We start from the raw sequence: 24,280 nt of genomic DNA, 5'->3' as shown, positions 1-24,280 counted from the left end.
TCCCACATTTAAATACACATTTATAAAATAATTTTCAAGGTCTGTATAATACTCCATCTAGAAGATGTGTAGTCAGATGCATCCTGTGGATATATGTGGGATTTATTAACAGTATATATATAATACAAGGTAGCAGGAAATATAAATCTGCTTTAACTCATAGTTTATATACAGAATTTTATGTTTCATTAGCCAGGATTGGCATAGTCAAAAGAACACATAATTCAGCCTGCCTGTTCTCACTTGGATAGTTAAAAAATGAATTATTTCCTTTTCTTTCCAATCAATGAGGATTTGGTGATGAGATGACTAACAAAGTACACAGATGGTCCTCCCCACAAAGGCTCTCTTCTCATCATTACTTCCTATAACATGCTGAATTTCTCCCAAGAACTCCCCATACGTGCTATTGGTCAGCTAGATACAGGGCTCTCATACACATTACACTCTGTTAGTAATTTCTTTCCTGGTACACAGACCTACCAAATGCCAATTTTCTGACAAATTACATTATGGACTTCAATTTTATAGTCACTTTCGAGAAAAATATCAATAGAAAATTCACCAAAAAGTGACATTCTCCTTGAGGGCAGCATATTTTTTCTTGTTTCCCTGTGTCTCTCTGTTACATTTATGCTGGCCCTGGATTGTGACAGAATCGATGTGCCTTAGGTGGAAATTTAGGGGCTAGAAATTGAGGGTGTTAGGCGAGGGAAGGCACTAGAGAACTCATTTTTCTTGAATGCTTACCACAATGCACAAAATACTGGAATAATTGCTTTATATATTTTATTATATGTAATACTAATCATAGGAGTCAGGGATTATGTTTTTAAAATAAGAAAACTGAAACCCTGGCCAGGTTATAGGTTGGATTACTGGTGAGGACGCATGCCCCGGTTCCTGGCTCGATCCCTAGTAGGAGGCCTGTAGGAGGTAAAGAGGATGTTTCATTCTCACATTCATGTTTCTCTCTCTCTCCCCTTTCTTTTCTCTCTAAAAATAAATAAAAATTAAATAAAATAAAAAAAGAAAACAGGATATATGTGAAATGATTACCATGGTGAAGTTAATGAACTCATATGATTACTTTTTTGTTTGTTTTGGTGAGAACACTTAAGATCTATCTCTTGGCAAATTTCAAGTATTAAATACAGTGTTGTTAGCTGTGGTTACCAGGCTATCCATTTGAGCCTTACTCATTTTATAACTAAAAGTTTGTACCCTTTGACCATTATCTCCTTATTTGCCCCAGTCGCAAGCCCCTGACAACCATCATTATACTCTCTACTTCTGTGAGTTTGACTTTTACCCCCTCAGATACCACATGTAAGTGAAATCATACAGTACCTGTCTTTTTCTGTGTGGCTTATTTCACTAAGCATAATGCCCTCCAGGTTTATCCATGATGTTGCAAATGGCAAGATCACCTTATTTTTAAAGGCTGAATAACATTCTATTTATCCATCGATAGGCACTTAGGTTGTTTTCATAGCTTGGCTGTTGTGAATAATGCTGCAATGAATATGGAGTGCAGATATTTCTCTGAGATACTGATTTTACTTCCTTTGGATGTATTCCCAGATATGGGATTGCTGGATCATATGGTAGTTCTAATTTTAATTTTTTGAGGAACCTCCATATACTAGCATCCATAATGGAAGTACCCATTTACAATCCCACCAACAGACAAGGGTTCCCTTCTCACTGCAGTCTCGCCAATATTTGTTCTCTCTTGTAAATTTCTCGATCTTCAAGGAATTTTATAGCCAAAAGGTTTTTCAATGCTTTTTCTGCAAGTTGGCACCATATACCTCTAACTTTGTAAGTAAAGGAAATCTCTAAGTTATATAGTGAGCTTGTTGCTAGAAACTCAACAAGCTGCAATATGTTTTATTACATTGATAACTCTGGTCTACAATGTTTATGCTTACACAAGAATATAAGCTTTTGGATTTCCTTTGTGCAGGTTTTAATCTCCCAACTACTTGTAGATGCTCCCAACTACAAGAAATAGGGGACCTGAGTCTAATCCAGGAAACAATGGCTTCCCTGTCCCATCCAGGAATGAAACCATGGAGGGAATTTTACACACTATTTAAATTGTTGTCTCTCTCATTTATTCAATTCTTTCTTTTTGCATGAGTGTCAAGTTGAATTTATCTAATCTTAATTAAAGTCATATTAATCAAACTCCTCTGCATATTCAACTTGATACATAGCTATTGGACACCTTCTTAATCTCACTTGACCATCTGAGGGAAACTGGGTGAAGGGATGGCAGAGAGCCCTGGTGATCATAAGGGTGCAGTGAACCCTTTCATTTCAGATCAGAAGAATGGCAGCAAGTCACCAAATGACATGTCAGGTGATTAAGTTAGTTCAACTTTGATAATCTTTGATGATCTCTTTCTCTCTTTCCCTCAACAGGCTGGTCCATTCAGGTCCAGGGAAAGGATCTCCCCAGGCTGGTGTGGATCTGTCCTTTGCAACACGAACGGGTACCAGGCAGGGGATTGAAACGCATCTCTTCAGAGCTGAAATCAGCAGGGACCTCTCCCACTGGACCAGGAGCATAGTACAGGGCTGCCACAACTCAGCCGAACTCATTACCGAAGTCACTACAGGTGAGCATTGCTGGCCACGGGCTCCCCATGTCACACTCTCACAGGAAAAACACACCCTCTACCTCACCCTGGCCTCAAAGTGGCCTCCCTTCCTAGCCTTTGGGGATACTTAAAATGTCAAAGGGAAACTTAAAATCTAAATTTTACCATGTGCCCTCCTGAACTGGAGCCTACGAGTTTGACTGTGAAAAGCCTTATCCCATCTTCATTCAAGAAAAGTTCTGAGTTGGCAAGTCAGATGCAGTTTCCTGCCTATAACCCAGGTGGCTTAATGGAGGCATGACCTTGAAGGCATCAACTAGAAGGGTTCTTGTTATAAACAACAGAAATTGATTTTGAGTATTTTATCACAGGATATAATTATTGAGAATATATTAGGTAGCTCACAGAACTGATCAGAAAACAGGACAACCATTCTCTAAGAAAAGAGCCAGAACCAAAGGCAACTCAGTGGGGGAAGCAGAGCAAAGCGTTGATGCTTGGGGACAGTCAGCATTCACTCCTGCCCCTGGTATAAAAGAATAGGCAAGCCGGATGGAGGGAGCACAATCCACATTCTTGTAGTGCACTAAGAAAGGACAAATTAGAAATGGGTCATGTACACAGAAGGAAGAACCCTTCTATACTGTACTATGGATTGAGAACTTGCTATATGCAGGCAATTTATATAAGGTCTTTTAGTGTTTCTCATTCTGTGAGAAACAACTCTTTTGGGGCCCTAAAATCAACTGATACAAGACCAACATTTTAAAAATGAAATAATTTGGAATAGAAACATCAGTGTAAATCTATTTGGGTTGTGTGTGTATATGTATATGTGTATGTGTGTGTGTGTGTCCTAGGTCACAATGCACAGCCTCCTCTCATCTAATAATCCTCACGATTCCCTTGTCTTTGTGATTTTAAAAGTCAGAAAGCAAATTCTTAAGTAACTTGCCCAAGATCACACACCTAATAAACAACAGCACTGACTTTAACTCTTATGTTGTGTCTCTCTCAAGTCCATTCTTCATTCCCTGCACTGTCTACAGAGCCATGGACCTTCTCACTGTTCTGTCATTGTTCCCAAAACAATAGTTCTGTTCAGACTGCTGTGATAAGTAACTTTTCATGCCAATCTCTAATCCATACAGATAGGTAGGCAGGCAGGTAGGTAGGTGATAAATAGATGAGATAGATAGATGATAGATAGATAGATAGATAGATAAACACATGATGTAAAGTCTTGTACATCTGCTAAGGTGGACTCCTTATTTAAGCCAGTGTTTTTCATCAGCCAGCACTACATATGGTTAACACTGCGTATAATGCCATTGTTCCTGACTCTGAGCTCTAAGACAAATTGTTTCTGGTTCTGAAGTTCAAGACCACCTTCGTCTAGGTCTCCTGTGGTCACTCATAAACAGGGCACTAGGTGACCCAGTGTGGAGTATCTTCAACAGTCTTCCAGTAAACCCAACTTTGAGAGTTCTTCTTATAACATTCTCAGCACACCCTCTTCTCTGATGCTTTCTTGCCATTTCTTTCATTTTTCTCTGTCTTTGAGGATGTAGTACAAGGTACTAATCACAAGTGTGGGTTTTAAAGTCAGAATGGCCCGGATTCAAATTCCAGCTCTATTTCTTTCTCAGTCTCTTACTGAAAACCTCGTAGTTTTTCCCATCTTTAAAAAGGAAGAAATCATAGTACCTCAAAGGGTGAAATCAAGAATTGAGAGAAATAATCCATGTAAAACACCTGGCACTTGGCATGTAGTAAGTGCTCCCTAAGAATCATAAGTGGTTTCTCTTGTAAGTATTTCTCCAGACCTATGTGGGCCAGTATGCTAGGCTCTAGTCATGTGTAGCTATTTAAATTGAAATCAATTAAAATTAAATAAGTGCCTCAGTCACACTAGCCACACTTCACATGCTCAACCGCCACTTGTGCCTAATGGTTACTGCATTAGACAGTGGAAATCTAGAGCCTCTCCTTTGTGTTGGGAAGCCCCTCAGTACAGCTCTGCTCTTAAGGATTTCCCACGTGACATGATGGGTACAGTGTTTCTGAACCTTAGCTGTGCTGAAAACGGCAACAAAAACAATGTTTTTAAGTGCTATCCTCAAAAGCCTCAGATTGCTGACTCCCACCTCCAGAAAAGTTAATCCCAGCAGCCTGGGGTGGGGCCTGAACACTTGGGTCTAACGAAGTACCAGGTGGCGCTGATGCAGCTGGTCCATGGCCTCTGTGAGTGTACTGCACTGTGATGCAGCTTCCCCCTGCACCCAGGAGTATTCGAAAAAATGGGTCACGCATCAATGTGTAGTAGGGTTTCTCCACACTTACTCCATTCGTGCAAATATGAAAAACCAGTTATTTTGTAGAATTTTTGCTGCATCTCCAAGCTAATGGATCTTTTTGAAATTATCCTGAAACAAATGAATGCCCCTCCAATATTCTCCACCATTGTTGAAAACCTTTTTTGTCACCGAATCTTATTTAAGTATACATGCTTATTCTGCAAAGCAAGAAAAACTGGAGTTTTTCAACCCATGAGTAGGAAAAGTCCTAGCCACCTGGAAACAGAATTGAATGAAGTTTTACATGCAATATCAGAGAAGTTCAGACTCTTTGAAAGCATAAAGATGGCCAAAGGGATCTGGTTTAGTTGGCATTCCACAAATTCCATAAACTCCTTCTCTCTCAATAAACAGAACTCTATTTCAATGGGACAACAATGAGGCTTTGGTATCCCAGCCAAAGGAGAATAACACGGGCTTGTGTGGCCTGAGCTAGCTGGGTGCTGGGAGAAAAGAGATGGTGGCAACAAGCAAAGGTGCAACCTGGCTACAAATTGAAAGATGCCTGCAGAGTTGGGCAAAGGGTTTTAGGTTTTAATCAGGGCTTCCATTAACTTGCTAATGTGTTCAGTTTATCCTGTGTAGGTGGAGAGCATCTGCAGGTAACTAATTCTGTTACTAATTCTGTAACTAATTAGTTACCAGAAGATGTGGAGAACATCTTCTGGTAACTAATTCTGTTCAGGTAACTAATTCTGTAACTAATTCTGTTGACTTCAAATGGCCATGAATGCCATTTGAAGTCAACTAGAATTAAAAATAACCACAACCAGTCCATTCAGAATATCTGATGGCATAACTTCAGAGTTCCAACATAGAGGAAAGGGAAAAAGAGAAACCCAGAGTTAGAACCCATTCACACACATATTCTGCAGGTGGTAGAAGTGTAAACTGTAAAATATGAGGATTCGAGATGAGAAGCCATAAGTATGTCTACCACTATCCTTGGTTATCCTTGGGCCTGAGGGGGGTGGTAGTGGTCCCTTCTAAGAAGATAAAAAGGCCTAGCGAAGGACTCAAAGACAATAGAAAATGTGCCTTTGGAAAATATCAGCCCTTAGTTGCAAGGTGAACGCTGCCTGGGGTAAATCGGAGGAAGGGGTTTGTGTGCTAACTGAGCTTTGATTAGGAGCCACCTCATTCTGTGAGCTCATACAGAGAGAGTTCTGTTCCTCTCTCTGTTCCAGACATTCTGCAGGTCTCCGCCACCCCACTGTTGTTAGTACTCTGAGACGCCAAGATCCCTCTCCACATCCCTCTGTATCCTGAGTCCCAGAGTGTGAGAAGCTACATGGCACAAACAAAGTAGAAAGACCTTGAATTCTGAAATCTAAGCCACCTGAGTTGTGGCAAACTCACCACTCTAATCTTCGCTTTTTTTTTTTTTTCACCTGTAAAATATCCAGCTAAGGTCCTGCAACAGAAGGGTGTGGGAAGTAAAATTCAGTTTGGTTTATAATGCAGAGCTAAACTAGTGTTGGTATAGAGTGCTCAATCATGCCCTTATTCTGCTCTTCCGAAACCCCCTCCCTCAAGGGCTCTCACTTGTTTATGGAGGCCTGAGTGGGTCTGCTTGCCAGAGTCTGTTAAATGTGGTGGTTTGTGATAATAAATAAATAAATAAATAAATAAATAAATAAATAAAAATAAATCCAGCCGATACTTGTTAACCTTTCCAGAACTCTTTGGTCAAGTGTTTTAAATATCCTCAAGTCTTCCTAACCTAACGGGAACTCGGATTCTGAGGGCAGTCCCTTCACCGGCTCAAAAGCTCAAAGCACAAGTCTCCTTCCTAAACGCAATGAGCACAGCACCAGAGAGGAAAGCTGGCACCTCACCTGATCCAGAGGTTTCAGTTTTGTTTCTTTGGGTCAGAGGGCACCATGTGGGCAGCACCTGAGGTTCCTGGACGCCGGGAACAGAGGAAGGACACAGCCCTCTTCATGCACCGGCCACACCTGAAATCTATCAATTACAACTGCCTTTCCAGGGCCAAGGACATCCGCTCATTGGGAAATTTAAAAAGGCACTCCTTTTATAAAATGAGCTCGGTTTAACTTTCTTTAAAAAAATTTAATTATTTTTGAACAGCTCACTCCTGACTTCTTAAGTATGTCAAATTTGTAAATGTTGGTGATGTACATAATGCGTGTGTGTGTGTGTGTGTGTATGATGATGATAAAGATGATTCAGAATTAGCTTACTCTAATTCAGATGTCAATTTTTTCAGGCTTGAGACAAGGACTCCTATGTGTCGTATGATGGACAGATTAGGGCTGGGGACCAGATAAAATTCAATAAATCCCAGCAACTGGGATTTCTTCCCGTTTATTTCCTTTAGTTTCACTGAGCATGTTAAATTACAAGATCAAAATCAACCCAAGGAGAATATTTTAATGAACAATAACTTAATTTTAACTTCAGAAATAAATTTGGGGTTGGTCACTGGGACTGAGGAGAGTTGAAATATAAGTGCCTGGGAAAATGGGTTGCCTTGACGAAACTGGTTTGGCTCAGTGGATAGAGCATCAGCTTTTGGACTAAAGGGTCCAGGGTTCAATTCAGGTCAAGGGCATGTACCTTGGTTGCAGGCACATCCCCAGTGGGGTTGTGCAGGAGGCAGCTGATCAGTGTTTCTAGCTCTCTATCTCTCTCCCTTCCTCTCTGTAAAAAATCAATGAAAACGAGTTGCCTTCCGCAGTTCATCTCTCTCTTCCTCTCTCCCCTCAGCTTGCACCTATAGAAACCAGGAGTGCCGTCTGACCATACATTATGACAATGGATTTTCTATTACCACTGAACCACAGGAGGGTGCCTTTCCCAAGACAATCATACAGGCCCCATATGAAAAGTTGAAAATGTCTTCAGATGATGGAATCAGGATGCTGTATTTAGATTTTGGAGGCAAAGATGGAGAGCTGGTAAGTACCCTTTTCTTTAGAAAGTCTGATTTCCTTTATTTCATTATGCAACATACCTATAATGGCTTGCAAACATAGTACTACCTTGTATTTTTTTAGCATTTGACTATTTAAAAAGTACTTGCAAGTTTATGTCTTTCTTTTTCTTTTAAATATATATGCTTTTTATTTCAGAGAGGAAGGAGCAGGGAGAAATAAAAACATCAACAATGAGAGGAAATCATTGATCTGCCTTCTCCTGAATGCCCCCTCGTGGGGATAGAGCCCACAACCCGGGCATGTGCCCTTGACCAGAATCAAACCCAGTACTCTTCAGTCCTCAGGCAGATGCTATCCACTGAGCCAAACTAACTAGGACCGGGTTCATGTCTTATTCAATCCTTAAAAAACTGATCAAATCCAATTCTTCCAGTTATGTTAGTCTTATTTTCCACTAGAATACTACATAAATATTTGAACCCACGGAAATAATCCTTTATGAAGAAAGCATTAAATGATGCTCAAACATAGCTTCAAAATGTACATAATTTTTAAAAAGTATCAAGCATCTCCTCTAGCATTGGCGTTGTGCTGTCGGGGATGCAGAGATGTGAAATAGCAGGTCCTGGTCACCTGGGAGGTCCCACAGGAGCAAAGGGCATAGAGCACTGAGGCTGGAGGAGCTGGACCAGGACAGATTCCAAGCCACAGCGGAGAGGGCCAAAGGCCTAGAAGTTTGGGTGGAGGAGGGGATGTGAAATGTCCAACAAAATGCAAATTTACCAGTGAAGGAATCATGCTTTTCATAACAGTGCAAATAGTCCCTGTGTTTCAATCTGTGATTTTCTGTGATTATTACCACCTGCTGTAAGTAGAAAGTACATTAGTTCAGATTCACTGAAGGGTGAGAAATGCCCTTCCTTCTATTTTCTAGTAAGTGTCGTTCTTGAGATTTCTCTGGAAGACATAGCATCTCATTTAAGCTATGGAATGTAGAAGATCAAAGAGGACCTTGATTTTGTAATAACTAGTCTTAATTTGGGTCCTTCCTAGTCACTGGATTAGTCAACAAATTTGTATTGACTTCCACTTGATAACAGGGATGGGGAATACATAAAATTCAGAGATAAATCTCAATTTAAAAGATGCAGGAATTTACTTGGCCAGTGTGGTTCAGTGGTTGAACATCGACCTATGAACCAGGAGGTCACGGTTCAATTCCCAATCAGGGCACATGCTCAGGTTGTGGGCTCGATACCCAGTGGGGTGTATGCAGGAGGCAGCCAATCAAATATTTTCCCTCATCATGTTTCTATCTCTCTCTCCCTCGCTTTTCCTCTCTGAAATCAATAAAAATATATATATATTTTTAAAAAGATCCAAGAATTTCAATTCATCTACTGGCCTCCCCACAATCCATTCTTTCCCATCCTCATCTCTCTAGTTATTTCATTGGTAATTCTTTGAAAACCACTCAGGGCTGACTGAAGGAAAGAGCCAGAACCACTTAAAAGAGCTTAGGGATCTTTAATCCTAAAATTCAGCATCACTATTCTAGAACAAGCCCTACTACTAGCCCTGACAGAATATCAGACTTCTTCCTAGGGCAGCCATAGGGAGTCATGATGAGTCCTCACCCTATGGCTGACAGGTGATCTACATTCACTTTCTGAGGACATTTTCCAGCCAGCCATTTTTCTAACTTTGAAAATGGATCCACAGCATTTTATAGGATATTTTGTCACTTATTTGTATGTTTCAGTCAGTAAATTCAGCCCGAAGCACCAGTTGGGAAATGAGAAAGTGATCCGAAAGTCCATTTTACTAAGAACCCTCCTGGCTCAGCTGCTGTTCTGCCAATCACCCAGCCGTACACTTTTCCCTAGAAGAGTCGAAAAGAACAAGAACCCATCTCCTGCTTTACCCTTGACTTGAAAATTCAAGGCTATTTTTGCCTGTGAGGAAAATCACTTGTCTAAATGTCAGCCTTCCTGCCTGTAATTACGACCTGACTTGGAAGACTTAGGAAGGACTGATTTTCTGCCAGTTCATGAGGCTGATAAGCTCAAGTTCACAGACAGCTCCCCCAAAGTGTCCGGTTAAGCAACCCCAAGAAGCAGGCAGTGGGCCTTTGGGATGGGGGAAGGGAGCAGAGAAGAGTTGTGGGAAAGCCAGAAAGGTGAGGGTCAAGAGACATGTGTCCTCTAAGTCTGGAGTCCATCACCACTGTCTTGGGCAGTCCTTCTATTGCTTTAAATCTGAGCCTCCCCATCCATAAGATACAGGGACTGCAGTACAAAATCTTTAAGGTGACTTTCAGAAGTTTCGTTCTGTTGATGAAACAGAATATGGTGGTGAAGCCCTCACTCTGACATCTGATAGACTTGCCTTTGAGCCCACACTTTCTCTGTACTGCATGATTGATGATCTCAGAAAGCTTTATAACTTCACCCAAATCTTAGTTTCCCATAGACGTCATAGAGATTACAACAGCTACCTCACAAGATTTTGTGAAAATGCAATGACAGCATATAAAAATTAGCACAGTGCCTGGTTCATATATAATGTATAAAACCTATGTTCGGCTTGTTGTTTTCCATCATCAGAGAGAACTGGGGACAGCAGATGAGACTTGGGACAACGCTCCCAGTTCTCCTGAATTGGGTCAGGTGATACAAATTCATTGTGACCAGGCATTGGCTCTGCAAGAACAAACTGAGGAGGGTGAGACTTTGGAAAGGGCCTTACCACACATGTGACATGCTTGCCTACAACAATCCAAGAGTCCAGGCCAGAGGACAGTGAGGACACGGTTGCTGAGCAGCATGGGCCCTGTGTTTGGAGCGTATAAGGAATTTTTACCTACTGATTCTCATTTAATACTCTAACCACCCTGTGAGTTGGGTAGGACCGAGAAACTCAAACCAACGTGACATTTAGTGCTGCTTCATGCAATATCTAACCTAACATACACAATATCATTATTGTGATATTGGAAATAGTGAAGAAGGGCGATATTAATATTTATGCTATTGGTATGTGTAAATTTCACAGAACCAATTTCGGAGAAAAAGATATGTGAGATGTAAAGAGTTAAGTTCCAAGAGGCACGTTTTGGTCTCCTTGAGGGGCAAGGATTTGAAAACATTAATTGCCCCAGTTAACTCTTAAAAGCAGGAAGTGCTCCAACCGTATGATGTGTCAATCGCTCTTCTGTACCAAGCATTGCTTTGATAATCTCTCATGCTCTCTTCTTTTCAAATTTCAGCAACTGGACCTTCATTCCTGCCCCAAGCCAATTGTTTTCATCATTCACTCCTTCCTGTCAGCTAAAATCACAAGACTGGGCCTGGTGGCCTGAACGGAGGGGTGACTGGCCTTTGAGGGAAGGAGGGCTGCGACGCCACCAGCAAGTGTGCCATCCATGTCACATGCCAGTCGGCTTTAGATGCCAGGAGCCCTGCAGTAACTGTCCCAGACTCCTCTTGTCAACTTCACCAACTAAAGGAGGTATCCTAAGAAGATACCACAGGGAGCTTCAGGATCAAACTGTCTTTTTAGAGCAGTAAACGGGTAAAGAGGAGAGGGCGCTGGGAAAAATACTCGGCATAGCTTTTGACAATCAAGGACGTTCCAGTAGAACAGCATGTGCAGATCTTAATCACACCAGTTTCTAGGCAACTGGTTCACCCAGGTAAGCAAGGGCTGAAATAGCAAGATGAGAAATGGACATTATCCTCTCTCCTGTCCGGTAATGACCCCATGTCGATTGTGATTTATCTCCTACTCCTGAGTTGACTCTCCCTGGAAAGGGAAGACAAATCCTTTAAATGGAAACCCACCTTTTAAGTATAAAGCAGCTCTTACATTTTTCTTAATTATCTTTTGACGATGTAGAAAGATGCTGAAGTGTTCCATGAGCATATGCTGAGCAGGAATTGAAGCCCCAGACACTGATTTGAGGGGTAAGCTAGTGGAAGCTGAGCCAGCGGAGACTGAAAGATGCTTAATTCTGGGCTGCACTCACACCAAGGTCTGCCATTGTAGAGCCAAAACTGATAGCGTTATTTATAGAAAGCAAATTATGGATTTTTTTTTAATGATTGTCATTTGATATATAAGTATATATACAACTCATATAATTATCATAATTTTGTGGTTTTCAGTGGAAGCACTGAGCAATTTATTGACCCTTGGTCCTGCCTGTGCTTATATGCATGTATTTTTGAACCAGTAATAGAGCAGCCTCATACCATTCTGGATGATCCTGGGTTTCACATATAGACCCGATATTATAATCAAATCTATTGAGAGCATCCACAGGTCTTTCAGAATTCTAGGGATATAATATAATGACCTGATATTTTTCTACAAGAATATTTTCAGACACCACATAGCATATTACTGATCCAATGCTTTTATCTTTCAAAACAAATTAATTAAAAATACACCCAATACTTGATTTAGGAGCCACTTTATTCAAACCCTGCAAATTAGCTCTAGAATTTCTATAAGCATTTGTAACCCTTCTTTCCCATACAGTTTACATAGACGAATAGCCTGGGTTAGATATGTGTATGTGTGTGTGTGTGTTTTCAAAGTTGTATTTTGGGAAATACCTATGCAAAAGAGCTTTACAAAGTGGAAACTGTTCAAGGAATGTGATTTTGCTCACTCAGACATAAGTGTTTATTGAATTGCAAGATTTTATTTTAGACCAGCGCTTCCCCAGTACGTGTAACACTAGTTTCAAGGAACATTGAGTGGTGTCTTGTGGGGGTAGCACTAAGAGGTTGGGAATAAAAAATGTTTTGTTAAATATGGAGTTAAGAAAAGGTAAACAGATTGCAGGCCTCCTCGGAGACTTCAATTTACATTGCAGTTCTCCAAGGGGGTTCCATGTGCCATTCCCTACATTTGCCTACAGAACTCCTTTTTAACACAGAATCCTGAGAAGTCTATGTTAAAACAAACAGACAAACACAAAATAAATAGGACATCCTGGGTAGCTCTTGCTACAAGAAAACAAACAAACAAACAAAAACTTCGGAAAATACAGTTTTAGAACCTTGACTTTTTTTTTGTTTGCTTGTTTCTTATTTTAAAATGCTGAAGAATGTCAAGTTCCAGGCTAACTATTGCAAAGAAAGCTTTGATGCATTTGTAAATTATGCTGCACTCTTTCATTATATATTTTCAAAATCACTGGAATGTTGTTATACAAGATAATTATACTTGTGATTGTAAATAACGTGTTAAATTAGATATGTTAATGCTAATTGTTTAATACAACATGTAATCAACGGTGCTCAGTAGTACTAGTATATGAAGTATGAGTTACTTATAATTAAGTTGCAAAGATCCTATTATATATTTATAGACAAAGTAAAATGATCACAATTACAAATATGATTTCTTCATCACTTAAGTTTTGGACTGATTACTATCTGGGTGGGGAATCAACAGAAACTACATTCTCTGCATTTATAAAAACTTAATATATTTATATTTTAAAAAATATATTTGAATAAAATTAATGCATTTTCTGAATTAAAATGTGTTAACAAGAAATAGAAAATTTTACTGAGAATTGTATATATGAATAATTTTATTTTCTTCCAAGTTAGTGTATCATATCAGAATAGCTATGATGAATCAATTCCAAACACTCATTTTTTTCTCATTCTGAATTCAAATTACAATGACTCTACAGTGTAGATTGTAATCTTGTCTTGATGTGTGTTATGAGTGTTGTGAATGACACACTCATACGTCTGGATCATGCCTGGTATAATCAAATCCATCAACTGAGTCATTTTGATGAATTTGTCTCTGCCCACCTTGCTCTGTGCTTAGTCCGTTTCTTATGTGAATCAATGAATAATTAAACTTGCAATGTTTGTCCTTTTAAGGTCAAACCAACAGAAAAGAGGGATGTTTAACTGTACTTAGTGGGAAGCTACCCATTTGTTAGAGATGTGTTTGGGTGAAATACCTTTAAACCATCCCATAGGCATTTAAAGAAGGCCAGCAGGAATATAGGTACCAATATTTATTTTTTCTGACTTGAACTAAGTAGGAGAAACAAAACCATATGTGTATTAAAAAAAAAAATCCAGGCAGAGGCCTTAATTCTATCAGTTGATGGAATTAAAAGGCTGAAAAAATGCATGCTCCTTTGTTTAAAAATGTTTTAACCCTTCTTGGTTGAAATCAGAAGGAATGATCATAATGGTCAGAAGCACTCTCCCAAAATTAATGTGCTGGGCCTCTCTGGCCCTTGTTATACAAATATCAGATATTCCATCTTGAGGGGATTGGAGTGGAGTGAAGTGAGGGAGTGGTTTTGAATGTACCTTGAGTTTTTTAAAAATGTCCCTATGTTTATAACACAATGGATATCATGTAAAATTTATGTATGAGTTAAATAAATATTCACTTCTGAATATGGTGGACTGCCTGGTGGTCTCATGATAGCCACAGAGGGATATGGTTTTGTGTAAACACAGCCTATTCTCTTCCTAACACTGGCCTTTAGAAGGTGCTAATGGATAAAGGGGATGGCAGTAGCAATGGGCTTTTGGTTTTGGTTTTGGAGTTGTGTATACTACGGTAGTAGTTTCAGGATGGGTCTTCACCTGGGGCTTAGGGACCCTCATTTTTAACTTAAGTTTTCATGGAATTCCCTCAAGCTCCTAATACTTGAAATCTGTAATGCTAGTACTTGATTTGGGTTTAAATTGCTTGTAATAAATGTAACAGGCTGGGGTTGAGAAGTCATTTTATTATCTGACAATTTAGTAATATTGAGATTACATCTAGAACTGTAGAATCTCAGTTTTGAAGAGACTTTGGAAGTCATCAAGCATATTATTGCCCAAAGTTTATGTATAAATTTTAGCATTTTAGAGTATATGATTTGCTAGTAACATAGCAATGCAGCAAATATACATAAAAATGAATTTAAACCAGTTAAAAATTTTAAAGTTGTGCCACCTAAAGTCATCCCACATACACTATGGTCGAGGTACTACATGTTCCTAAAAGTTAACTTTGTATAGTAATCCAGTAAACTCAAAAGTTTCTTCCTGAACATATCTGTTAGGTGTTTACTCCACTGGAAATAAAAATTTTCCAGCTCTGGGCAGGGAGCTCCTTATCTCAGAGGCAGGCCGCTCCACTGGCCACAGTGCTTAGGAAGTGTTTATATACTGAGAGTAAAACTTATGTGCCCACCTTCCACTCGTTACCCTGTCCTACACTAGAAAACACTGAAAGCCCAATCTTTCTCATGTGAGTGTCTTATGTAAAAAGACAATTCAAAGTAGGTGACTACTACCGTGTTTCCCCGAAAATAAAACATCCTCCGAAAATAAGACCTAGCGCATGGAAAGATAATACATCCCCTGAGATAATACATCCCCTGAAAATAAGACCTAGCGCAACTTTGGGAGAAAAAATTAATATAAGACACTGTCTTATTTTCGGGGAAACAAGGTAGGTAGGAAGCCATGGGAAAACAAACAATTATATTCACCATTAGCTGAGATACTACTATATATAAGATGTCCCAAAAAAACATGTATATACACACACTATGAATAACTATAAAGGCAGCATTTATTAAAATACATTTCATTTTCAAAACTGAACTGTTAATGTATACATTTTTTGGGGGAAACCTATATTTAGCAATAATTTGAAGGGTAATTTGGTAATATATATATAAAAATGTAAAAAATACATGTACCTTTGAGACTTTATCCTAAGATAAAGTATACAAGCACTAATGTGTAAGGATCATCTTTGCAGCATTGTTTATAATAAGAAGCTGAAAAGATCAACGTGGCCATCAAGAACTAAATAACACATTATGGCCCACTGATGCACTAAAATATTGTCCGACTGTTACAAAGAACGGCCCATCTCTAAGGGCTAATGTGGATGAATGTGTAAATGCAACTTGTGCAAAATGCAGATATAATATAGATATTGTTTGCTTCTTAAAAAGTGGTCCTCAGGAGGAGCGGCATTGCTGGGGTTCGTGGAAATCTCTGCTGGTGTTTTGCTGTCACAGTGACTGGGGAGAAGGGACACTGCTGGTATTTACTGAACAAAAGCCAGAGTGGATAGCCTTCCTGCGGTGTGATGACAGTCCCTGCATCCAAGGGAACTACTCCACATAATTTCTGGGTCCTGAATTATTCATACAGGTGAAAATCGTGTTACCGTAATAATGACTTGAGCCTAGACCCTGACTACAGTTTACATGGAAAAGCCTTATTTTATTTTATTTTTTAATCTGATTCAACATATTCTGCGTTTTCTAGATATGCAACTTCCACGTTTATGGAAGGATGGATTTTTGTTTTGTTCAGGGCATTTTATAAAAACAAGTCACAGGCAGCAAGCGTGAACATGGTAGGTACTTGAGTCACCAAGATAAGACCCCTGACTACTTTTATCTGTGCCCCATTCATGCTGAACCGAGGTGAAAGTCAACTATTGGGTGACTGTTTTATCTCAGTATGGCTGCTCTCCAGCACCTCCACGTTGAAATGCATATATTTTATTATCATGCTGTCTCTTTCTAAAATGTCTTTACCTTACAGTCAGGGGATATCAATCAAAGCATCCTGGCTGCATGTCGGTTATGTATCTGTACTATGCAAATACTGTGTATCTCCTCAGACACACTCAATGTCATCTAGTCGACTCTGAGCTGCTTATTCAAGGTTATGCACTGCCAGCTCTGCTTGAACTAAGTGTTTCTGCCACTCAGAGCCAATTAACTGTTTGCCTGGAAACGCAGCATCCCCTAACTCTCCCCTTGGCTGCTGCCTGGTCACCAGGCTAAGGAGATGCATACTTGAATTTCTGGCTTATGTCATCAATTCCAGACTTGGATGGTAGTCTACACTGTAGGGCATAAGAAAAGTACCCTGGACATCTGCTAAGGTAATGACCTGAACCACACAGGACTGTGGGGGGATTGAAATGTCTGTGGGCCAAACAAGAGTTAATAATAGGAAGGATTTGAGTAAATAAAATAATCCTCTTCCTGCTCCCTCTTGTCTATTTCTGAGACATGGTTTCTCCATAGACTCTATATCCTGAGAGACATCCCCTGGGACTGAGAAGACACCTGATGTGTGACTGGCTGTCTCTTTGGGCCTCATGAAGCAGTGGCCAGAGCAGGAATGGATCACCTGCCTTGCTGCCCTATTCTTCTTCCCTTTCAGTTTCAGTGCCCTAGAATTGGGCCTCTTAAAGCATCAGCGCTTCATCCCTGCTCCAACTTTGGTTTTCTAGGGAGCTTGGCCAGAGACTTTTATTAATTTTACCTTGGCACCAAAGGGGACATTAAAAATACTTCTTATAAAAGGAAACCCACTGTATGGGAGAAGATATTTGGCAACAATATTTTATCTAATAAAGGGTTTATATCCAAAACATATAAGGAACTCATACAAATTAACAAAAGGAAGACAAACAATCCAATTTAAAAAATGGGCAAAAAACCTAGACACTTCTCCAAAGAGGACATATAGATAACCAAGAGACATATGAAAATATGCTCAAAGTCACTGATCATCAGAGAGATGCAAATTAAAATGACACTGAGGTATCACTTAACACCTATCAGAATGGCTACCATTAACAAACGACAAATGCTGGCAAGGATGTAGAAAAAAGAGAACCCTAGTACACTGCTGGGGGTAATGCAGACTGGTGCAGCCATTATGAAAAACAATATAGCCTTTCCTCAAAAACAAAAAAAATTAAATATGGAACTGCCATTTGACCCAGTGATCCCACTTCTAGGAATATATCCCAAGGAACCCAAAAACCAATCAGAAAAAAAATGTATGCATTCCTGTGTTCATAGCAGCATAATTTATAATAAGATCTAAAACAGCTCAAGTGCCCATCAGTAGATGAGTGGATAAAAAAAAACTGTGGTGCATTTATACCATGGAATACTATGTAGCAGTAAAAATGAAGATTCTCTTACCTTTTGAGATAGCATGGAGGGACTTGGAGAATAGCATGCTAAGTGAGATAAGTCAGTCTGAGAAAGACACATATCACATGATTTCACTCACATGTGGATGTAAAAAGGAGTTAATAATAGGAAGGATTAGTCTAAGTAACAAAATAAACTGATGAATGGAGTGGATCCAGAGACATGGAAGCATGGTACAGTGTGGAACCTTGGAGGGAAGGGAAGGAAGGGTGGGTGGGTGGGTGGAAGGTAGTCAACTAAAGACCTTCTTTACATATATACAAAATCCATAGACACGGACAATGGGTGGTGAAGGCCTGGGGTGAGGGGAGGAAGAGTTGGAGGGGCATCAATAAAAGAGGGAAAGGGGACATATGTAATACTTTCAACAATAAAGAATTATGTTTAAAAATCCTATCTAATAAAAGAGAAATATGCAAATTAACCATCACTCTGCTCAAGCCACACCCACCAGCCCATCAGAGCGAGTATGCAAATTAACCCCAACTAAGATGGCTAGAGCCACAAAGAGCAGTTGAGAGGCTTAGGTTTCCCCGGCAATGGAAGTCAAGCTTTCCACACACCCTGGCCAGGCTAAGCCTCCATTCCAGGGTACAAAGTTTCAATTATAGAAGATACATAAAACCAAACCGAAATGGTGGCAGCGACAGAGCAAGCAGGGGACTTGGCTTCAAAGTTTTAATTGTAAAGGTATAAATAAATTCCAGATACCAGGGCCTCCGCTTGGGTCACCAGGGGGCGTGGCTGGCCTGCAAACCACCACAGGCCTCTCGCCCAGGCTGCCCCACACTCCAGGGAATCCCCACCCCAATCCAGGACACCCTTCAGGGCAAACCAGCTGGCCCCTACCCATGCACCAGGCCTCTATCCTATCTAATAAAAGAGTAATACGCAGATTAACCATCACTCCAATAGCTGCCCCCATGTGGTCAAAGATCCTGCCCCCATGTGGACACAAAATGGCCACCACAAGATGGCCAGCAGGGGAGGGCAGTTGGGAGACACCAGGCCTGAAAGGGAGGGCAGATGAGAGGGACCAGGTCTGCAAGGGAGGGCAGTTGGAGGCGATCAACCCTGTAGGGGAGGGCAGCTGGGGTGGCCAGGCCAGCAGAGGGAATTTGGGGGCAAACAGGCTGGCAGGGGGGCAGTTAGACATCAATCAGGCTGGCATGGAGTGGTTAGGGGGTGATTAGGCTGGCAAGAAAAAGCGGTTAGGGGCAATAAGGCAGGCAGGCAGGCAGGCAAGCAGTTGGGAGCCAGTAGTCCTGGACTGTGAGAGGGACGGTGGGATCGGGTCTAAATGGGCAGTTTAACATCCCTTGAGGGGTCCCAGATTGGAGAGGGTGCCCGTGCACGAATTTCATGCACCGGGTCTCTAGTTTTCTTATAAAGGGCATGGTGAAGAAAAAAATGGACACATAATAATATGCTTGTACTTGTATAAAATGCCTGGAAAGATACATTAAAAAGCCCTCTTATTATCAGTTATTGCTATAAAATAGGACCAGGACTATGAGTATGACCTTAATACCCTTCTGTATTACATAAACTCCTTAAATGTGCATTTTAAAATTTTCTTTTGAAGGTTTTCTTTTTATGGGTAAATGTTCTAATAATGGTGAATAATGCTTTTAAGTTGTTTATAAAACCCTCAGTAATAGTACTACTTGTATATATGGACAGACATTAATGACCATGTCACCTGTTGTCTTCTAAACCAAACTTTGATTTCACAAGGGAAAGCAAGTCTAATACCTCATTAACTTGACTGAACCATGTCTATGTAGGGTATGGAATCCCACTTGTATGATAACAGAAAAACAGTAGGAAGCTCTTTTTTTGCCTTTTATCCTCATTATTTTTTCTTGGACATAATTAGGATTTTTTTTTTTTTTTTTTTTGGAAGAGTGTGAGACTTATGCAGAGAACATTGCTGTGTCAAAGCAAGAGTAGAACAGAGGTGGAGGATGGTGAAAAATGGCATCCAAAGGGGACAAGAGTGGGAACTGACGCACAAGCAGCCAATCCATTGAGAATAAGGCGCCCCTGGGTGAGGCCTCTAACCCTGACTCCAATCTCAGAGGCGGAGCCCATTGGCCTGATGGCTGCAATTCTGCCTTGGCTTGGACAAGGGCCTGGGAATGTGGGGGGAAAACACAGCCCTTTGTTCTCTTCAAGAAACAAAGCCAATGATATTTTCAGCAACTTTCAACTATAATTCTTTGGATGAATAAAGCCTATTTCCTCCCAAGAACTCAAAGGCAACGTCCAAGAAAGACCCTCATTTCATGCCTCATTAATTGCTGCTTCTCTGCTTTGTAATTCTCACCTGCACAATGGGTGGAGGAACTGCTTCCTCTGCAAGTTTTCTGGGTCTCACGAGAAACGCAAATCCAGTCCAGAAAGCAGCTTTCTTTTTTCTGCAAGGAAGGCCTTCAAGCTAAAGCCTTAATCAAGGAAGTTTTTGCAACTTTCCTTCTTGCATTTGGCCTCTCAATGAATTCTTCAATATGAACGGAACTTAATGTTTATATAAAACAAATGACTGCACAACCCGGTGGCTTACAACACAGCAACATGTTATGTCTCACTGTTCTGTGGGTTGGTTGGGCAGTTCCTTGCTGGTTTTGCCGGGCTCACTCATGTGGCTGTATTTAGCTAATGCACTCGGAAAGTCCCAAATGCCTCTCACTGTCCTACAGCTGGTGTACCTGTCTCCGTTCTCTTCTGGCCCCTCATCATCAGGTAGGCTAAACCAGTCCCTTATGAGACTCCCTTACAGTCAAGGCCAGATTCTAGCAGAGCAAACCAGAAGCTGCAAGGTCTTTGAGCTGCAAGTTTCTAGTTCACACCATGTCACTTATGCTACCATAGATGGTTAAAGTAAGTCACATTGCCAGCCCAGCTGCAAGGACTAAGCACATGTGTCAAACACAAGGCCCACGGGCCAAATCCGTCCCGCCAGGCCTTGCAATGTGGCCTGCACCGTGCTGTCATCACTGCACTCCGCTGCGTTTCCATCACAATGACAGTTTATGACTGTTCAGTAAACCATTCGGCCCGCGATTTAGGCTGGATTTTAGATTTTGGCCCCTTCTCTGATTGAGTTCGACACCCCTAGACTAGGGAAACAGATTCCATCTCCTCATTGGAGAAGCCCAAAGCTTTGTGGTCACATTTAACCTACCACATTCCACTCTTTGGTCACAATTATTTTCATTTTCTTACATGCAAAGTACGCTCATTTCCTCCCAATACAGGCCAAAGTCCAGTATTTCGTGATCTTTATCTCTTTATTTGGTCCAGACAGGGAAGATACTTCCTAGGGTGCAGCTTTTTAAAACACAGAATATTGTGACCAAATTAACTAATTAAACCCAGTAGGGGGTGTGCAGGAGGCAGCTGATCGATGTTTCTCTCTCGTTGATGTTTCTCTAACTCTATCCCTCTCCCTTCCTCTTTGTAAAAAAAAAAAAAAAAAAAAATCAATAAAATATATTTAAAAACAAAAACAAAAAATAGCCTCTGACACTTTTAACATTCTACTTGAGATAACCTTAACTGATCCACAAGTCCATTAGATACAAGTTCTCTCTCTCTTACAGGCCCAGTTTTGCCAAATGTATCACCACTACATAACATGGCTGAGCTAGCTGTGCCCTGTGGTGCCCTCTTTTCCAAGAAAAAGGTCTCAGTCCAAACTTCTCATTTTAAAGAGTGTGAGCTTTCAGCATTATTTCCAGCACCAGTAAATAACTCCCTAGAGAGGCTGAAGTCTAAGATCAGCCTATACTCTCTATCCCCTGTACTTTTCAAGGGCCCTCTCATGCTTACCTTATATAAAGGTCAGTTGGGTTCCTCCTCTAAAGCACAGCCCCAAAGCATGTGCAGCTGCACTTCTTCCAGTTTTAGCTTATACCAAGTGGTGCTTGCCAGATTTCTTGCTTAATGTCCTCTCAGGGGCAAAATAACACCATCAACAAAATGACAACCAGCTAATACCCTTAATAGATAAGAAAGAACCCTTACAAACCAGTAAGAAAAATAAAAATGTTCAAAATAATAAAAAGCAATTAAAGAGTGGCCAATATATATATTGTGCTTTCCCCACTTCTATTTTCAGTCACCAGTAAAGGAAACAGGGGCTCTGCTGGTGGGTACGCAAAGTGATCTCTTAGGAAATTTGGAAATATTTACCTAAAATCTTATTACCCACTCCTAAAAAAGTTATATTGAGGAAATATTAATGATGTAGTAGGAAGGTTCCTTAAAGTTTTATTTATAATAGAAAAAAATCAGTCTATATTTTCAACAAGGGACTAATTAAACAAATTTTGGTTCATTTGTATTATGTACTTTTTAAAATAATATACAATATGATATAAAATTCATGATACTTTGTTAAGTGAAAAGCAGACTATAAATTAACATAAACACTTGTAAACACACATATACACATATGACCCCAATTTTGAAAAGATTTTTAAAATAATTGCATATAGTATTAACAGAGGTTACCTAAAGATAAATGAGGTGAATGTTGGAATTTGTTTCACTCTTCTTTGAACTTTCTGCATTTTTCCTGATCTTATTATAAAATGAGGAAAATATATTTTTTCTGGAAATATGTATTGAGTCACCTTTGCTATCTCATTTTCACTATTTTTGCCCATTACTTTTTGATCCTAAATAAACATTAGTACTAGTCCCCAGTGGTGGCGCTGGAGCAGGGTAAGAGAAGATGGCTGTTTCAATTTTTTTGATAAAACTTTCTAAATCAGAAGCTGTCCAATAAATTATGCTGTTAAAACACATGAGAAAAGTCATTTGCACTCTCTTACTTGGGGCTCAATAATTGAAATAGACCTAAGAAAAAAAGACATTTACTAAGAAGTAAAGAAATATCTTTTTCTATTTATTGGAATAATTAAATAACCAAGAGTAAAAAGTTCAAAACATATATACAAATATTAACTTTAAAAATGTAAAATATAATTAAACTATTATATATATATATAATTAAAAATAGATTAACTGAGCATCCTTAAAACTATATATTGATAAATATGGGATTACTTATGAAATTCCTTACAGATATAACATCTATTATTTGAATAAAGTTTGAAATTTGTTTATAATGTTCAAATTAAGAGAGGAAGTGGTGAGTAATAGCTTGCCCAATTAACAATTGTCCAAAGAGAATGATTCTGTGCTATTTTTTGCTTGTCTTTTCTAATACCCATTCAATCACCTAGGAGGAGAAAAAAATATGGTTATGGTTCATTTCTATTAAAAATATAAATGACAGAAAAAGATACTGCTAAAACTTCAAAAGACTACAGTAGAAATTTTAAAAGAAAAATAACATGTCAATCTCAAAACTTATTTTATCTTGAAAACATGTTTTATTTTCTAACTGGAGAGCTTGTTTTGTTTGACTTTCACTGCATTGTATAACTTCTTCCCATTGAATGTGGATTCTGCTCTATTTTCTCACCTTTATTTTAAAATGTTTCAGCCCTAGCTGAAACATTTTAAAATAAGATGTTTTAGTGGATAGGGCGTAGGCCTACAACTGAAGGGCCTCAGGTATGATTCCAGTCAAGGGCACATGCCTGGGTTGCAGGCTCAATCCACAGTAGGGGGTGAGCAGGAGGCAGCCAATCAATGATTCTCTCTCATCATTGCTATTTCTATCTTTCCCCCCCTCCCCTCTCTCTCCCTTACTCTCTGAAATCAATAAAAAAATATTAAAAAAAAAGAAAAAGAAAAGAGTTTAAAGAGGAAAATTTCCTCTGCCATGAGGAAATTTAAAAAATTTTTTTCAAATGTTTTCAAAGGGTCACTAGAAAGAAATCAAACCAAACTTTTTAATCAGTGAACCAAAATGAATTAATTTTTCCAGCTCTTTGGATGATTTATTTTAAAATTTTTCTTTCTTAGCATCATTATAGAAATTCTTGTTCACAGAGCAATCTGCTGGCCAAAGTCTAATACTAAATATCTCAAAGAGTGTCCTTACTGTATAGACAACAGCACTAAGCTACACTCAAATACAACAGAAATTTGACTGAATGTAGTTTTGTGGGAATAACTGATTTACCTGTATAACATTGTTATTTGCGGTTTTCTTCATTTCTTCATATAGACCCCTTGAAGTTTTAAGATCCTAAACATAACAAAATACAGCATTTTACAACTTTCACATTAAATTACAGAGAACAGTCATTAGTAAATAAACTTGAGATTATCCTTTATATTTTGACATTTCTTGTGTGAGAAGCATTCCTTTGCAATCTGCTAATCCTTGGCTATCCAGTCATCTTTGAAAGGAGACACTGAAAATCTTACTGGAAGCTCTGTCTTGTGTGCAGTTTATACACTGGT

General features: G+C 39.5%; 2 protein-coding genes across 4 annotated transcripts in view; one reads left to right on the top strand and one right to left on the bottom strand.

The window, feature by feature from the left end:
• Positions 1-12,854, top strand: part of SNTB1 (syntrophin beta 1) — a 189,555-nt gene extending 176,701 nt beyond the window's left edge. The window contains exons 5-7 of the mRNA XM_036436887.2: positions 2,431-2,627; positions 7,697-7,887; positions 11,135-12,854. Of these exons, the coding sequence (XP_036292780.1) occupies positions 2,431-2,627; positions 7,697-7,887; positions 11,135-11,227 (481 nt within the window). The 3' untranslated portion in view covers positions 11,228-12,854. The remainder of the gene's footprint in view (positions 1-2,430; positions 2,628-7,696; positions 7,888-11,134) is intronic.
• Positions 12,855-22,151: 9,297 nt separating this feature from the next.
• LOC118718246 (MDM2 binding protein) overlaps positions 22,152-24,280 on the bottom strand; it is a 47,358-nt gene continuing 45,229 nt past the window's right edge. For 2 of the 3 annotated variants that reach the window (XM_045581400.1, XM_036436878.2), the window contains exons 21-22: positions 23,997-24,062; positions 22,152-23,144 (exon numbers count right to left, since the gene is read on the bottom strand). In XM_045581400.1, coding sequence (XP_045437356.1) covers positions 23,106-23,144; positions 23,997-24,062 — 105 coding nt within the window. In that variant the 3' untranslated portion in view covers positions 22,152-23,105. Of the gene's footprint in view, positions 23,145-23,996; positions 24,063-24,280 lie in introns of those variants that run through there. The other variant, XR_006741565.1, reaches the window with a different exon arrangement.

The sequence above is a fragment of the Pipistrellus kuhlii genome, unplaced genomic scaffold, assembly GCF_014108245.1.
Source record: "Pipistrellus kuhlii isolate mPipKuh1 unplaced genomic scaffold, mPipKuh1.p scaffold_m20_p_14, whole genome shotgun sequence".
Lineage (NCBI taxonomy): Eukaryota > Metazoa > Chordata > Mammalia > Chiroptera > Vespertilionidae > Pipistrellus > Pipistrellus kuhlii.
This window is presented reverse-complemented; position numbering and strand designations above follow the sequence as displayed.